At 40.6% G+C, this 17,454-nt stretch overlaps 1 protein-coding gene across 6 annotated transcripts in view; it reads left to right on the plus strand.

The window, feature by feature from the left end:
• BCAR3 (BCAR3 adaptor protein, NSP family member) overlaps positions 1-17,454 on the plus strand; it is a 136,421-nt gene extending 118,967 nt beyond the window's left edge. For all 6 annotated transcript variants that reach the window (XM_058716516.1, XM_058716515.1, XM_058716519.1 and 3 more), the window contains 4 exons: positions 3,387-3,558; positions 6,182-6,293; positions 13,574-13,786; positions 16,833-17,454. In XM_058716516.1, the coding sequence (XP_058572499.1) occupies positions 3,387-3,558; positions 6,182-6,293; positions 13,574-13,786; positions 16,833-17,011 (676 nt within the window). In that variant the 3' untranslated portion in view covers positions 17,012-17,454. The remainder of the gene's footprint in view (positions 1-3,386; positions 3,559-6,181; positions 6,294-13,573; positions 13,787-16,832) is intronic.

The raw sequence follows: 17,454 nt of genomic DNA on the forward strand, positions 1-17,454 counted from the left end.
ACACACAAGCAAAGACCACTGATTTCGGCAAGACTGTCTTGTTATCTTAAGCATCCTGTTTGTCCAGCCAGTTTCCTAGTTGTCATGACACACACATGGGTTGTGATGGACAACTGAGACCCCAGCTTTCCATGAGAAGAGGGCGGCCAGTGATGCTTCAGAGGCTGCAAGGCCCGAGGGCCACCATCCCCGTGACATCTTTCTGTGGCAGCTGAAATGTTTTTATCTCATTACAGTAGCCACTAACCACATGGGGCTATTGAGAGCCTGAAATGTAGTGACTGGGAGACACAGTATCGTATTTTACTATTTACTTTTTAAAGTGTAAATAGCCCTATGTGGCTGGTGGACATCGCATTCCTAGGATGTCAGCTCCTGAAAAGTGAACCTTGCATTTCAGGTAGCCTCGGGAATCCATACAGCTGCTCTCAAGGTTACCTGGCTAGAGAGCTGATAAAAGGACCCCCCTGCCACTGTTGCTTTGGCTTCACAGCCATGGATAGGAGACATCCAGAATGCTGAACAAAAGGCTTCTGGGAGGCAGCAGGTTAGGAAATGGTCCTTGGCTTTGTTCAGGCATCCTTGTTGTTTAATGCCTTTGGAGAATGGCAGGCCTGACTTCTGAATTTTCCTACTTCTCCTTACAGGCTTTCTTAGATTCTAGCCTCTCTCTCCAGGCATCTTCTCCCCTCCCTAGTGTCCCAGGGGCCTGCTTCTCAGTTCCACTAGCTTGTCCTCTGTTGTTGCTGGGCCAGTGGTCACCGTTTCAACGGAGACAGCTGTTTGCCATGTGATGCATCTCAGCTGAAATATCCCAGGGTTCCAGACCTTACTTTATCGGTGTTGTTAGGTATGCTGGACGTGCGCTGTGGGCCCAGGCTGAGGTCAGCAGGCTGGGGGCTTCTCCAGGCTCTTTTCTGAATTCCACTCCTGTCTCCATCTGTTTCCCCTTTCTCCTGATTGCTCCTTGCCTGGAGCCTCTCTGCCTGGCTTACTTCCTGCCCAGGGCTGACCTGGGGGATCTGCCTGCTAGAGTCTGGGGAGCGGTTTTCTTCCTTACAGTGTGTTTACTAAATAAAGGCCAAGGTTATAGCCATTTCAGAAGGTTAAATGACATCATCATCTTGTGTTTTAGAATCAAATACAAACCACCCTTGATTTTTAATTTACCACCTCACCCATTCCAGGCCTACTGAGTGGAGATGTCCTTGGTATAACATTTAGTGCCTCTTCTTGCCTCAGATCTGCCATGCTGAATTGTTCTTCCTACAGCGGTATATGCAGGAGGTTTTAGGCACATGTTGGTTGAATGAATGGATAGAATTAATTAATATGATGCCGGGTTTTAAAGATGTAGAGAACCTTTTATTAAGGGCCATTTAAAACATAGGAAAAAACAGTGAATGAAAGAATCAGTTGAAGGCAACATGGAAAATTAGTTACTGTTAGTTGAAAGAAACATCTGAAATCCTCAGCTCAACCTTAACACTTTACAAATGAGAAAACTCTTGACGGGGCTGCCTGGGTGGCTCGGTCAGTTGAGCGTCCGACATCGACTCAGGTCATGATCTCATGGTACATGAATGTAAGCCCCGTAGCGGGCTCCATGCTGACAGCTCAGAGCCTGGAGCCTGCTTTGGATTCTGTGTGTGTGTGTCTCTCTCTCTGCCCCTCCCACTTGCGCTATGTCTCTCTCTCTTTCTCAAAAATAAGTAAAAACCATTTAAAAAAAAAACTTGAATAAATTCAATAAAAATATAAAAATTAAAAATATATAAAAATAAAAAAATAAAAATTTTGTTAGGATCCATTAAGACATCAGGAAGAAGAGAGAAAGAAAAAGGTAGAGAGGTAAAGACAGACAAAATGGACCAAGATACAGAGAAAGATGGGCACACAGAGACAATTGTGTTACCAACTACTGTTTAAATGTTTGAGAGAGCAGGGAAGGGGCAGAGAGAGGGAGAGAGAGAATCCCAAGCAGGCCCTGCACTAACAGCACAGAGCCTGATATGGGGCTTGAACCCATGAACCGTGAGATCATGATCTGAGCCAAGATCGAGTTGGATGCTTAACCAACTGAGCCACCCAGGTGCCCCATGGCACTTTAATGATTTTTACACCCCCACGCCGTCTGTTTCTCACAACAAGACTTGCTCACATTTTTACAGTGAAGAGATTGAGGAGTGGACAGTCAGGGAGCAGCCTATGGTCACACTGCAAGCAAGCGCCACACACACACACACACACACACACACACACACACACACACAAACACACTCAGAGATAGGAGAGCTCATTGCATATTTCATAACCATTAGAGAAAGTAGTAATGCTAGCCACTTGATGAATCATGCCACCCTTGGCCTAGAGCAGTGAGAGAGAGACCAACACATGTGGCCAGAGAGAAGCGTGGCTGTGGAGTGACATCCTTAGCTGTGAACTTTCAGAACAAGGTGGCCCCAGAGTTTCAAAGGCATGTTGCATTTTAGTAACCAAAACTATGGATGGGGCTTCACCTCCAGCACTTGTACCACAGCCTGGAAGAAAGTTATTGGAGGCCTTTCTGGCCCAAAGCAGTCAGCTGATGTAGGGAGAGAAGGAAAGGACTGCGGTCTGTGCTGCTGCCATCGGCAGAGACTTCTCTGTGACCCCATTCATATTAGTCCCGTTGTCATCACTGTGCTTCCTGTTCTGGGTCTGTAAGCTTGACCCTGGTAGTACAGGATGAGAAAAGGGAGGATTGTTGGCAGATACAAGATTTCTGTTTTATTAGGGTCTGACTTTACAGGGAAATTCCTGCTGGTCGGCTATTCAGTCTTTGTCCACATCGCCATTCACTTTCTGGCCTCTTGACCAGACACACAGACTCTCCATTCTTACTTCCTCATCCCTTTTTATGTTCCAAGACCCATATCGTCTTCTTGGGTCAAGCATATTCTCTCGTTTCCTGTTCCTTCCATTCCCCAGTTCAGGGGCACAGTGGAGGTGGCCAGAGCTCCCCTGAGAATGGGAGTCCCCAGTGTGTTGAGGGACCGGATGTCTCCCTGGACCTCTCATGGCAGAAGGTACCGGGAGCCATGTGTACTTTTTAGCAGCTTCACCCCAGCAGGGTCCTCTTCATGCCCCCAGATCCAGAGCTGCACATGGCCCTGTCCTGCCCTGACTCTTGATAGTGCACCCTCTGAGGCCTAGCCCAGGCCCTGCCGCAGGCAGCCTGTGGGAGTGGTCTCGCTGTTGAAATCAACAACCAAATTATCTGAGCTGCCAGCACAGAGCGAAGGCAGCAAAAGGCAACAAAGCTAGTCCCTTTTCTTGCTGGGTTGCATTCCTTTCCTCCTCGTCCTGTCGCCCCTGGGCCTGACCACTGATCTCCTCCCTCCCAGACACAACACGATGGCCATCGGCATCGCAGTGGACATTCTGGGCTGCACGGGCTCTTTGGAGGACCGAGCAGCCACCCTCAATAGAATCATCCAGGTGGCGGTGGAACTGAAAGACTCCATGGGGGACCTCTATTCTTTCTCGGCCATCATGAAAGCCCTGGAAATGCCACAGGTGAGGTTCCACTTGCGTTGTGTGCCCTGCAGGCCTGTGTGCACTCATTGTTCTGCAACGTGGTCTGCAAGCCCATGCTTAGCAAATCACAGACTATTTTCGTCCATCTCAGAAGGTAAACTGAATCATACTGAAAGCAGCTTGGACTAGGGGACAACCCAAAGCAGTGTCCTAAGTGTTTCGGTTCTGTTTTTAAAAACAGTGGATGATTGTTGACTGCCCACACTTTCTCTCTGGCATGCAGTGAGAAGAGTCATCCTCAGGAGCCATCGGTGTTCCTTAAGAACCAATGAGGATGATCTGTCTGGCTAATGTGTGTTGTATAATAGAGACTGCTCTCATCTGGGTCATCAGGCATTTGGGGAGCTTCTATCTGAGAATCCCCAGAGTGGCTTGTCTCAAAGTATGTTCCTTAGGTCAGCTAAAAGAGACTTCCGTTAAAAAATTCAGATTTCTAGCTCATCTGCCAGATAACCTCCTAATTAGAGTTTCTGAAAGTGTGCATTTGCAGTTTATATGCTTTGATGGGCTGTTTTTAGGATGTGTTGAACCTGAAAGTCTGTATTTAAAATCGAACAGACCTGACAGAGGAAAGTTGTTCTGTTATCTTGATTGCCCAGATTCCCGCTTTCCCGTTTCTGTCCTGCCGAACAAGCCCTAGGCGTTTAAAATCTCGCCCTCAGGCTCCTCTAGTCCTATATAAACCCAGTCTGTGACCAGTAACACCAAAACCACGGGGTGGGTCATTTAGCTTGGCTGTTTCATAACCACAGCTGAAAATCCACCACTGCCACTAGGGGAGACAGCTATAGTCACATGTCCTGCAAGTCAGAGCACATTTGAGCAAGGTCTAGCCATGAATTAAAGCAAGGTCACCCTAAAAACAAGCTGAACAACTTAATGCCGTCACAAGGAAATTTGGGGGGGAGTCAGTTCCTATTACAATATTCTAACAGTTTGAAAACTCTTTAGACATACTGGAATTTCATAGGCTCCATATTTAGAATAAGCAAATCTAGATGTATTTTCATGATATACTGACTCCTATAATAGGGGTTATAATTTTTCACTCACGTTGTTTCTAATTTGTATCATATTTATTTCTTCTTAGCCAAAACTGCCTGTAATTTTGGAAGGCTGAGGCAACAGACAGAGTAAGCTGAGTGTCTGTCACCCTCCAGCTCAGAGCTTTCTCTGAGAGCAGCAAAGAGGATGTTTGAGGGATCATGTGCTTGCCCTCCATAACATCACACTCAGCAATTAGGGACTTCTCCCCGAGCACCTAATATGCCTTTGCAGGTGGCTCCCTAGCCTCCAGCAGCATCAGACTCTTCCTGCTGGCATTGGTCCTCCAGGATATTCCGGACCCTGCAATGAGCTAGGGCACTGCTGGGGGAGGGAAGTTGCAGACCCAGGGAAAGCCAAGAGGAGAATCACATCCCTCCTGTGTATCATCATCCAAACCTGTCCCTATACTACAGGCTCAATGTGCCTTCTCTTTGTAGCTTCTAGTATCAAGAAAGAGCATCCAGCAGATGGGCCCAGACAAGAGACCAGGGCTGCTTTCAGAAAGGCAGATACTTCACAGGAGGGAAGAGAAGGCACATTGAGAAGGGGGTGGCCAGAGGAAGACAAGTAGTGTCTTTTCTGTCCCAGCAGATCTGCGGGTGCTGGTAGCTTTGCACCGTCCTCTGGGAAAATGCAGCTCTTAGAGGCCAAGGGAATGAATCTCTTACCAGCTATAAAACCTGGAGCAAGTTAACTATTCTCTTCTGGTTTCTGATCTGTAAAACGAGGCCAAAATACTGCCTCGCGGGGCATTGTGAGGATTAATTGAAATTCCTCAAATACCCAACACAGAGCTGGCCCTTGTCCCCCAAGTATTAGTGCCGTTCCTCTTTCTTATTTCACGTAAAAAACCTCAGATGCTTAGGCTTGCTGGTTTTATGGTATGAGTGGGGGTGGTTTGTCTCAGAGCAGTCAGAGTCAGTGGCAGGTGTTGGCCTTGACTGTTCTAAAACAAACGATAAAGGAGTAGTGGCATCATATGGTTGGGCAGTGTTCTCTGTGTCTCAAACATTATGAGTAAATTAAAATGCTGTATGTTCTGTTCGTCCATGCTTTCATCAATATAACCTCTGGACAGTTGGCAATTCCCATCAACATTTACCATGCATGTATTCTTTGACCCAGTAATTACACTTCTGGAAATTTATCCCCCAGATATTTTCACACATAGACACATTTGCAAAATCTTCACAAGGTACTTTCATAATGGAAAAAAATTTCTAAAACTCTCTGGGAGACTAAACTTTATCCATAAAGTGGAACTTCATGAAGAAGTTTAACAAAATAAGGCTGTCTGTGCTTGTTTTGTACTACTTCTATGGAAAAAAATGTGTAATGTATGCGATGCATTTTATATAAAAAAGTTGTGTATATGTGTGTGTGTAAAGATTCGTGCACACACAGAAGAAACTGAGCTGCCTCTGGATGGGCCATCAGAGCAATACAGAACAGGGTGGGATGGGGGTTAGCCTTTCTCTATATGATGCTCTCAACTGCTTTGACTTTATTTTAAAGAGAGCCTTTTCCAAAATGATCACACCTTTCTTTCTTCCAGATCACAAGATTAGAAAAAACATGGACTGCCCTCCGGCACCAATACACCCAGACCGCCATCCTCTATGAGAAACAGCTGAAGCCTTTCAGCAAAATCCTGCATGAAGGCAGAGGTGAGTGCAGAGTCAGCACAAGCAGGCGTGTGTCTGTGAGACCATTAGGTCACGTCTGCTCTGGTTTGATCAAAGCCTTGAGCCGGACATATCATGATACCCGAGTTATCTGTAGGATTGTTGATGGATCATCAAGGCTTTTTATCAGATGACAGCATCACTTCTAGAAGAACTGCAGTTGCCAAAACAGGACATGGGCTACCAGTCATCTCATTCTGTGCTTACCTTTCTTAATTGAGGTGTAATGTATGTAGCATTATATTAGTTGTAGGTGTACGATGTAGTGAGTATTTGTGTATATTGCAAAACAATCACAATCCAATCAATACCTACATCATACACAGTTATGAAATTTTTCTTTCCTGTGAGGAGAACTCTCAAGATCCACTCTCTTGGCTCCTTTCAAATGTGCAGTGCAGTGTTAATTGTAGTCACTGTGCTGTACGTTACCTCCCTATTACTTTTTTATTCTGCACCTGGGAATTTGTATCTTTTGACCCTGTCCACCCATTTTGCCCACCCATAACCCCCAGGCTCAAGCAACCATCAATCTGTTCTCTATATCCATAAGCTCAGGAACTTTTTGGGGTTTTGGGTTTCGTTTTTTTAGATTCCACATATAAGTGAGATCATAGTATTGACACATATATTACATATGTAAGATATACATATATAGTTATAGTATTGATCTTTTTCTGTGACATATTTCACTTAGCACAATGCCCTCAAGGTCCATTCATTCATGTTTTCCCAAATGGCAGGATTTCATTTATTTTTTTTTTTTTAAGTTTAAGACAGAAAGAGAAAGAAAGAGAGTGCATGAGCAGGGGAAGGGCAAAGAGACATGGAGAGAGAGAATCCCAAGCAGGACTCTCACTGTCAGCACAGATTCTGACACAGGGCTCAAACCCACAAACCGTGAAATCATGACCTGAGACAAAACCAAGAGTTGGACGCTCAACTGACTGAGCCACCCAGGCATCCCTCATTTCTTATTTCTATGGTTGAATAATACTCCAGTGTGTTTGTGTGTGTGTGTGTGTGTGTGTGTGTGTGTGTGTGTATTTATAAATATATATGTAAGTATACCCACGTTATCCATTCATCGCATCAGTGGACACTTTGGTTGTTTCCATATCTTGGCTATTGTAAATAATGTAGTGAACATGGGGTGCAGATATTTTTTTCAATATGTTTTTGTTTTCTTCAGATAAATACCCAGAAGTGGAACTGCTGGATAATATGGTAGTTCCATTTTTAATTTTTTGAGGACTCTCCATACTGTTTTCTATAGTGGCTGTATTAATTTACATGCCTGCCAACAGTGCACAAGGGTTCTCTTTTCTCCACATCCTTTCCAATATTTGTTATTTGTCTTTTTGATATATACCCATTCTAACAAGTGTGAGGTGACATCTCATTGTGGTTTTGATTTGCATTTCCCTGATGATCACCTTTCCATATACCTGTTGACTATCTGTATCTCCTCTGGAAAAATGTCTATTTAGATCCTCTGCCTTTTTCATTGGTGTTTTTTTTTCTTTCTGTTTTGCTGTTGACTTGTATAAATTCTTTATATATTTTGAATATTAACCCCTTATCAAATATGATTTCCAAATATCTTCTCCCATTCAGTAGTTTGCCTTTTCATTTTGTTGATGATTTTCTTTGTTGTGGAGAAACTTTTTAGTTTGATATAGTCCCACTTGTTTATTTTTGCTTTTGCTATCAGAAAAAAAATCATTGCCAAACTAATGTCAGGAAGCTTCTGCCTATGTTATCTTCCAGGAGTTCTATGGTTTCAGGTCTTACATTCAAGTCTTTAATCCATTTTGAGTTGATATTTGTGTATGGTGTAAGACAGTGTCTGATTTTCATTGTTACATGGGGCTCTTCAGTTTTCTCACTACCATTTATTGAAGAAACTGTCCTTTCCCATTGAACATTCTTTTTTTTTTTTTTTTTTTCCCATTGAACATTCTTGACTCCTTTGTCATAAATTAAGTGGCCATAAATGCATGGGTTTGTTTCTGGGCTCTCTATTCTGTTCCGTTGATGTAGGTGTCTGTTTTTATACTAATAAAATATTGTTTTGATTACTGTAGCTTTGGAATATAGTTTGAAACCAGGAAGTATGATGCCTCCATCTTTGTTCTTTCTTAAAACTTCTTTGGCTATTTGGGGTCTTCAGTGGTTTCCCCATATTTAGGATTGTTTGCTGTATTTCTGTGAAAAATGCCAGTGGAATTTTGTAAGGATTGCACTGAATCTTAGATTGCTTTAGATAGTATGGACACCATGAACACAGAGTATCTTTCCATTTTTTTTGTGTTTTCTTCAGTTCTTCCATCAGTGTCATATAGTTTTCAGTATACAGGTCTTTCAGCTCCTTAGTTAAATTTATTCCCACATATTCTTTTTCATTTAACTGTACGTGGGATTGTTTTCTTCATTTCTCTTCCTGATAGTTCATTGCTGGTGTATGGACATGCAACAGACTTTTGTATATTAATTTTGTATCGTGCAACTTTACTGAATTCTTGTATTAGTTCTAACAGTTTTTGATGGAGTTTTTAATGGTTTCCATATATAATATGTCATCTGCAAATAGTGACAGTTTTACTTCTTCCTTTCCAGTTGGAATGCCTTTTATTTTTTTTCTTGCCCAGTTGCTCAGTCTAGGACACCTAATACTATGTTGAATAAAAGTGCTGAGAGTAGGTATCTTTGTCTTGCTTCTGATATTAGGAAAAAAAGGTTTCAGCTTTTCACCATTGAGTATGATTTAGCTGTAGGTTTGTCATATATGATCTTTATTATGTAGAGGTATGTTTCTTCTATACCTACTTTGTTGGGAGTGTTTTTAATCATAAATGGATGTTGAATTTTGTCAAATGCTTTTTCTGCATCTATTGAGTTGATCATCTGATTTTTATCCTTCATTTTATTAATGTGGTGTGTCATATTGATCGGTGTGTATATGTTGACCCATGCTTGCATCCCTGGAATAAATCCTACTTGATCATAGTATATGATCTTTGTTAATGTATTGTTGAATTCAGCTTGTCAGTATTTTGTTGAGGATTTTGGCATCCTTGTTCATCAGGGATATTGCCTGTAATTTCCTTTTCTTGTAGAGCCTCTGTCTGGTTTTGGTATCAAGGTAATGCTGGCCTCATAAAATGAGTTTGGAAGTATTCCCTCCTCTTCTATTTTTCAGAAGAGTTTGAGAAGGATTGGTATTCATTTATGTTTGGTAGAATTACCAGTGAAGCCATCTGGTCCTGGATTTTTGTTTGTAGGGAGATTTTTGATTATTAATTCAATCCCTTACTGGTAATAAGTTTGTTTAGATTTTCTATTTCTTCATGATTCAACCTTAGGAGGTTGTATATTGTTAGGGACATATTAATTTCTTCTAGGTTGTCCAATTTGTTGGTGTATAATTGTTCATTGTAGTCTCTTATGATCCTTTGTTTATCTGTAGTTTCAGTTGAAACTTCTCTTTCATTTCTGATTTTATTTGTGTCATCTCCTTGGTGAGTCTTTAGCTAAAGGTTTGTCAATTTTCTTTTCAAAGAACCAGCTCTTAGGTTCATTGATACTTTCTATTGTCATTGTAGTCTCTATTTCATTCTGTTCTAATCTTTGTTTCCTTCCTTCTATTAACTTTCAGCTTTGTTCTTTTTCTAGTTTCTTGAGGTGTAAAATATGCTTGAGATTTTTTTTTGTTTGTTTCTTGAGATAGGGATTGATGAGTATGAATTCTCTTAGAACTGTTTTTGCTGCATCCCATAGATTTTGGTATGTTGTTTCTCGATTTTCATGGTATTCTTTTAGTTCCCTTTTGACCCACTGGATGTTTAATAGCATGTTGTTCAACGTTCACATATTTGTAATTTTATACCTTTCTTCATGTAATTAATTACTGGTTTCATACCACTGTGGTCAGAAAAGATGCTTGATAGGATTACAGTCTTAAGACTTGTATTGTGACTTGCCATATGATCCACCCTGGAGAATGTTCCATGTGCACTTAAGAATACGTATTCTGTTGCTTTTGGATGGAATACTCTGTATATATCTGTTAAGTCCATCAGATCTAATGTGTTGTTAAGGTAGTTATTTCCTTACTGATTTTCTATCTGGATATCTGTCCAGTAAGTGGGGTATTAAAGTCTTCTATTGTGGTGTTGTCTGTTTCTTCCTTTAGGTCTGTTAATATTTGCTTTATACATTTAGGTGCTTCTATGTTGGGTACATAAATATTTTCAAATGTTATATCCTCTTATCAGATTGATCTCTTTACCATTATGTAATGCTCTTTTTTGTTTGTTATTACAGTCTTCATTTTAATGCCTATTTGGTATAAGTATAGCTCCTCAAGCTTTGTTTTGGTTTCCACTTGTATGATTATCTTTTTCCATCTCTTCAACTTTCAGTCTGTATGTGTACCTATATCTGAAGTGAGTCTTTTGTAGGAAGCATAAGGATGGGTCTTTTTTTTTTTTTTTTAATCTATTCAGTCACTGTATGTCTTGAAAATTTAGTCCATTTACATTTAATTATTGATTGGTATACTTTTTGCCATTTTTCATTGTTTTCATTCATTACTTGCTTTCATTATTTTCTGTTTTATCATTCCTCTCTGCCCCTTTCTTGTTCACCTCATTAGTGACTTGATTTTCTTTAGTGATATGCATGGATTCCTTTCTCCTTATCTTTTGTGTGTCTACTGTAGGTTTATGCTTCCTGGTTACCTTGAGGCTTACGTTTAACAATTTATAACAGTCTACTGTTGAAGTTGATACCAACTTAAGTTTGAATGCATTCTAAATCTCTACATTTTTACCTCCCCCACGTTTTGTTTTTGATGTCATATTATACATCTTTTTACCACTTCTGTCTTTTAACCTTCATACTAGCTTTATTAGTGATTAATCCATCTTTACTATTTACTTTTATCAGTGAGATTTGTACTTCTATATGTTTTGTTAATAATTAACACCCTTTCTTTTCAGCTTACAGAAGTCCCTTTAACATTTCTTGTACAGCCAGTTTAGTAGTGATGAACCCCTTTATCTTTTGTCTAGAAATCTCTTTCTTTCCCTTTCAATTCTGAATGATAGCTTTGCCAGATAGATTATACTTGGGTTGGAAGTTTTTTTTTCTTTTAGCACTTTGAATATATTGTGTGAGTCCCTTCTGGCTTCTAAAGTTTCTGCTGAAAAGTCTGCTGATAGACTCTTATGGTAGTTCCCTTGTACATTACACGTTTTTCTCTTACTGCTTTTTAGATTTTTTCCTTTTCATTAACTTTTGACAATTTAATTGGGTGGGTCTTATTTGTAACTCTCTGGGCTTTCCTAGATCTGGATGTCTATTTCCTTCTCCAAGTTAGGGAAGTTTTCAGCCATTATTTCATCAAGTAAGTTTTCTGCCCCTTTCTCTTTTTTTCTAGGACTCCTATAATGCAAATGTTAGTTTAAGGGAGTTATGGAATGTCATCAAGAAGACTATATTCACGTTTTTATTTTTATTTTTTTCTGTTTGCTGCTCTGATTGTATGAGTTCCATTGTCTTGTCTTTGAGTTCACTACTCCTTCCTTCTGCTCCATCTATTCTGTTGAAACCCTCTCATGTAATTTTCAGTTTTCTTCAGCTCTGTGACTTCTGTTTGGTACTTATATTTTCTATCTCTTGACGTCCTCACTGTGTTTATTCTTGACCCAAATCCAGTGAGCATCTTTATGACCACTATTTTGAACTCTTTATCAGGTAAATTACTTATCACCATTTCATTAAGGTTTCTTCTGTGTTTTGTTCTTTCATTTGGAACATATTCCTGTTTCTTCAAACAGCCACCTCTCTCAGGCTTGAAGAAGTGGCCTCATGTAGGAGATGAACCTTATCATTCAACCCGGACCTAGTTCTTGGTTGTCTAACCTTTGTGTTTGTCCAGGCAGTCTTTTTTCTATATTTCATGGCTCCCAGTAGTTACGGATATGTCAAGACCTGTCAGTGTCCCAAAGTGGAGGGTCTCAGCACCTAGATTCGGTCAGTTGGAAGCCAGACCCTCAGGCATCAGTTTTTTTAATTATGCAAATATATATAATCCTGTGGGAATGCAAGCATAAGCCCCACTGTCCACCGGAGCCAGGTAATCTGGAGGTGTCTCCTGGGTGACAGTTGCAAAAAAAGGGCTTCAGAGAAATGTATTAGCTAGCTCCCTTCTGAGAGGTATCAGGAAGCTATAGCAAGGCAGAAGGAGAGTGCAAAGATAGTGTCCACAACCCTACATTATCTGGGAGCATCTCTGTAGGCCCCAATTGTGTGCCAAACATGAAGCCCACCCCTCGGGCCAAAGCTCCAGGACAAGCAAATAGGCTTCTTTCCCAGAAAGACTGGGGATGTGTCTCAGTCGGCCGTCTGAGCTGTGCCTTAGGGGTGCCTGTCTCTCCGGTTGTTACAGTTGTGAGACACAGAATCACAAGTCCCTCTGGCCTTCAGAGCCAAGTGGTCAGGGATGTATCATGAGGAACAGCCACAAAAATGGAGACACCAGATGTATGTAAAATCTCCCCTCTGGAGATACTGGCACTCTGGAATTTGGCAGAGGGAGAGCATATAGATGGTGCCCACAGGAAGCAAGAAAAAATGATGGCACCTGCCGGCTAGAACAAGGCAGAGGAAGAACGTGAAGATGGTGCCTGCCAGCCAGTGGATCCCTGGCTGTGTGCTAAATTAATGCCTGCTCCCCCGACCAACTCTTCAAGATTAGCAAATGAGCCCCTCTTAATTGGCTAACTCCATGGTGAGCCATGGGGCAGGTGAGTCTGAGCACACAAGCCCTTTAAGAGCTCTTTCTCAGATTGTCTCAGACTTGTGGGTCTTGCGGATGTATGCAGGGTTGATTTTCAAAGCTAGATGTTTTGGGGGCTTGTCTCTTTGGTGCAGGTCTTAAACGCAGGGAGGCTGCAAGTTTTGAGTTCTCTCCCAATTGTGGGTTGCTGTGCCAGGGTTGGGGTTTATGACAAGACTGGGTCCTGACCTCTCCTACCTGCTTCAATGTGGACCACGTTTTGTTCACCTGATATGTAGGAGTTGCTCAGTTTTTAGTTTTTTTCCAGAGGAATTTCCATATTTACCTGCAGAGTTGGGTGTGTCCACTGGGGGGAGGTAAGCACAGGCTCCTCCTACGTCACCATCTTGAATTGGAACTGTCTTTGCTTAACTTGGAAAAAAGAATACAACATAGAAAACTTTACCCTGTTTTTCAGAGTCTACGTGTGTTCCCCCCAACAAAATATCAGTCCCACTATTGATGCCTCTTGTGACCTTAATGGAGCGCCAGGAGGTCACTTTTGAAGGAACTGACATGTGGGAAAAAAATGACGAAAGCTGTGAGATTATGCTGAACCACTTGGCAACAGCCCGTCTCATGGCAGAGGCTGCAGACAGCTACCGGATGAACGCCGAGAGGATCTTGGAAGGTAAGAGCTATGTTCTATAGGCCACTCTCTACTCTGCAGAGTGATTAGAATGAAGGAACTTTGAAAAAGCATGGATGGTCTCAGGAAAAGACCAAATAGGAAAGATTAAGGCATGAAATTCCATTTCTTACGATGAATCCTTACTTTCTCTTAATCTCTAAGTGACTTGAGAGTCCTGTTTATCCTTTTTTATGTGTTTGGTTGTGTCAGTGGCATAGAATAAGCTGAGAGAAAGGGTCAACAAGGAATTGGTCAGCCTACCTACCATTAGAACTCCTGATCAGAGCTATTTGAAGATGTGATGGGCCAATATGGGGAGTTAGACTTCTGTGTGACTTCATTTATCTTCATTCCTGTTTCTTCCCAGTCACACTGGGAGGTGAGCTCCCCTGCTTTTAGCATCAGAGGGTCCAACACAGGTAAAGGCACTGCAGAGACAGCGTGGAGAGAAATATAAACCACCAGTACTTAGGTCTGGATTCATGTAAAGTGTGCCTTAAGTAATGACCACTTAGACTGAAGGAGGTGGATGGAGGTGGGAAGGCCTTCCCTGTAGGACTGCAGCTGAGAAAGAGTCTGTTAAGGGTTTTAAACATGGGAGAGTGTCATGACATGGTCAGATTTATTTTAAATTTTGCATCTGTGTGTGGGAGGCTGGAGGGCTGAAGGCTTGTAGGCAAAAAGACCATTTAGAAGCAGGTACGAGAAAGAAGGCTTTACTCAAGGTGGTTATCAGGAATGACTATTTTCTCTTCTTCACTGTATTTCTGAAATTCCTCAAGGGCCCAAAGTTATATCCACAAAGTTAAGAAAAAATTATATAGGGCAGGAGAGGCCTATTTATTTCACCATAAAGCAAACTTGTTGCTTCAGAACCAGAATTTGGGTCTAAACAATTTATACTGTATCTGCTGTAGGTTTAAGAACTACATACCTGTTTCAAGTTTTTCCTCAGAAAGTTCTCCACAGTTGGCAGTGTAGGATTCAAAAAAGCACATAATTCAATTCACCAGATATTAGAGTGCCTATTTATACAAGGGTAATAACTATACTACCCTAGATGTTGCCTAAGCCAATATATTAGAATGGGTTTTGAGAAAAGCACTTTAAGCTGCTCTATAGCAAATCACTTTGAAGGTATCTAATGGTATTTCTCAGTTAATCCTGCTGCAGGTTTATATAGCAAGTTCCCATTGCTGGAAGTAACTATGAACCCAGTAGGAGCAGAGATCTGCTCAACTAACAAATACCCAGCCCAAGGCAGGGACTCAAAGCATGTTAACTGAATGAATGGAAGTCGTCATCTGGCCTCCAGGATGTTATCTGTCAAAGATATTCTGGCTTCACATGGAAGGATGGACAAAGAAGGCTTCTATTCTTAACCACAAAGATCCTATAAATCTAGATGGTAGAGATATATTTAAGGACAGAGCAGATTAAGCCATAAGTAATCAAAGATGAGAACCACAGCCTGTCTGACTCTTTGGCTGTTGGTCTCTACTTCACTAATAGAGTTGACTGAATATTCTTGGCTTTAAGTAGAGCAGTTCTTCTCTTATGAAACAGAGGGAGAGAGTCAAGAAACAGATCCACACATATGGCTGTCAATATATTTTTGAGAAAGGTGCCAATGAAATTCATTGGATTTAGTCTTTCAACAAATGGTGCTGGAACTATTGGATATGATATGCAAAAGAAAAAATGAATCATCTTTACTGCATACCATATACATTAATTAATCCAAAATGGATCATAGACCCAAATTAAGAGCTAAAGTATAAAGCTCCTATAAGATGACATAGGGTAAATTCACTGTGGCCTTGGATTAGCAAAGCTATTTTAGGACCCAAAAAGCCTGAACCACACCAAAAAATGCTGATGAATCAAAATTCTAAATTTTGCTCTTCAGAAGATACCATTAAGAGAGTAAAAAGGCAAGCCACAGACTATAAGAAGATATTTGCTAAACATTTATCCAATTAAGGATTTATATCTAGACTGTATAAAGTACTCTTAGAATTCATTAAGAAGACAAACAAGATTTGAAAAGATGCTACACCTGAGCAGATCTTCAAATGACAAATAACTACATAGAAAGATGTTCAAAGCATTAGTCATTAGGGAAATATAAATTTAAACCACAGTGAGATAATACACACTGTCTAGAATGGTTACAATTTAAAAAGAATGATAATACTAAGATTTGGCAGCTTGTGGAGAAGCTGGAGCTGGTGAGAATATAAAATGGTACAACCATTTTGGAAAAGAGTTTGACAGTTTCTCTAAAATAAACATAGATTTACCATATGCCCCAGTAATTCCTCTACTAGAGAAAACACATGTCCGCGCAAAGACTTATATACAAATGTTTACAACAGTATTCATAACAGCCAGAAACTGGAAACAGTCCGAATCTATCAGTTGGTAAATGGATAAACAAAACGTGGAATGTCTGTATAACTGAATACTACTCAGCAGTGAAAAGGAATGAATTGATAACAGGCAACAACATGGAATACTCTCAAAAACATGATGCAAAATAAACCAGACCTAAAGGCCACATTGTAGGTTTCCATTTCAATCAAATCTGTAGGTGAAACAATAGCAACAGAAAGCAAAGAGGCACTAGGTAACTTCTGAGGGTGACGGAAATATTCTAAAAGTGGTGGGGATGGTTCTACAACTTGTACAGGGTATTCTAAATCAAACTGTGCAGAATCATGACATGTAAACTGTACATCAAGAAAGCTGTAAAAACAGAACAAGGTACTTTAAACACTTTCCCACAGTGGCTTGTGCACACCAATTTTATTCTGTCCTGTTTTAGTGAGTCTCCTTGGTATCCCTTCTCTGAAAGTGCTCAGGTCCTTGACCCATGGGGCTCTGCCCTTCCCTTATGGAAAACAGAGCCTGGATTTTTCCTTGGGGCTCTTCTTAAAGTTCTGATACAAGATGAAGTTCATTTTGATCCTACCTACCTTATGCAAGTAGTCAGTCTTTCAGTCTGTATTCAAAAACTGAATTAACTGTTCTCTTTTTATATTAGGTTTTCAACCAGATGAAGAAATGAGTGAAATCTTCAAGACTGAATTTCAAATGCGATTGCTATGGGGCAGCAAAGGTGCACAAGTCAATCAGACAGAAAGATATGAGAAATTCAACCAGATTTTAACTGCCCTCTCACGTAAATTGGAACCTCCTCCAGTAAAGCAGGCAGAGCTTTGATAACTCTCGAGAATACCTTAGGATATTATTTCAAGCTTCTCCAGTTTCTTCTTTGGGAAGGCTTATTGTTTGATAAAGTAACAATGTGCAAATCTGACAGTATACAAGCTTTTAGTATCCACAGGATATTAAACATGTAAATTGCACAGAGTACACTTATTTATGAATTGTTTAAAATTACTACTGATTTTAAAATGAAGATAATTTATTATGAAGGTAACTATTGCTAATGTTGATCAGCAAATTTAAGAGAAGATCTGGCTATGTTGGCTGGTTGCTTTCTATTACTGAGGCGTTTGACCATTTTAAATTTCTTGTCAGATAAGTGTAAATAGAACAGAGTTTAAAAGCATGAAACATTTCAGAAGGTATCAGTTGTATGATATTCTTTAAATATGAGAAATGTAAATAGTCAAATGAAAATATATCTTTTTGTGAAACAA

Source organism: Neofelis nebulosa, chromosome 2 (genome assembly GCF_028018385.1).
Source record: "Neofelis nebulosa isolate mNeoNeb1 chromosome 2, mNeoNeb1.pri, whole genome shotgun sequence".
Taxonomy (NCBI): Eukaryota; Metazoa; Chordata; class Mammalia; order Carnivora; family Felidae; genus Neofelis; species Neofelis nebulosa.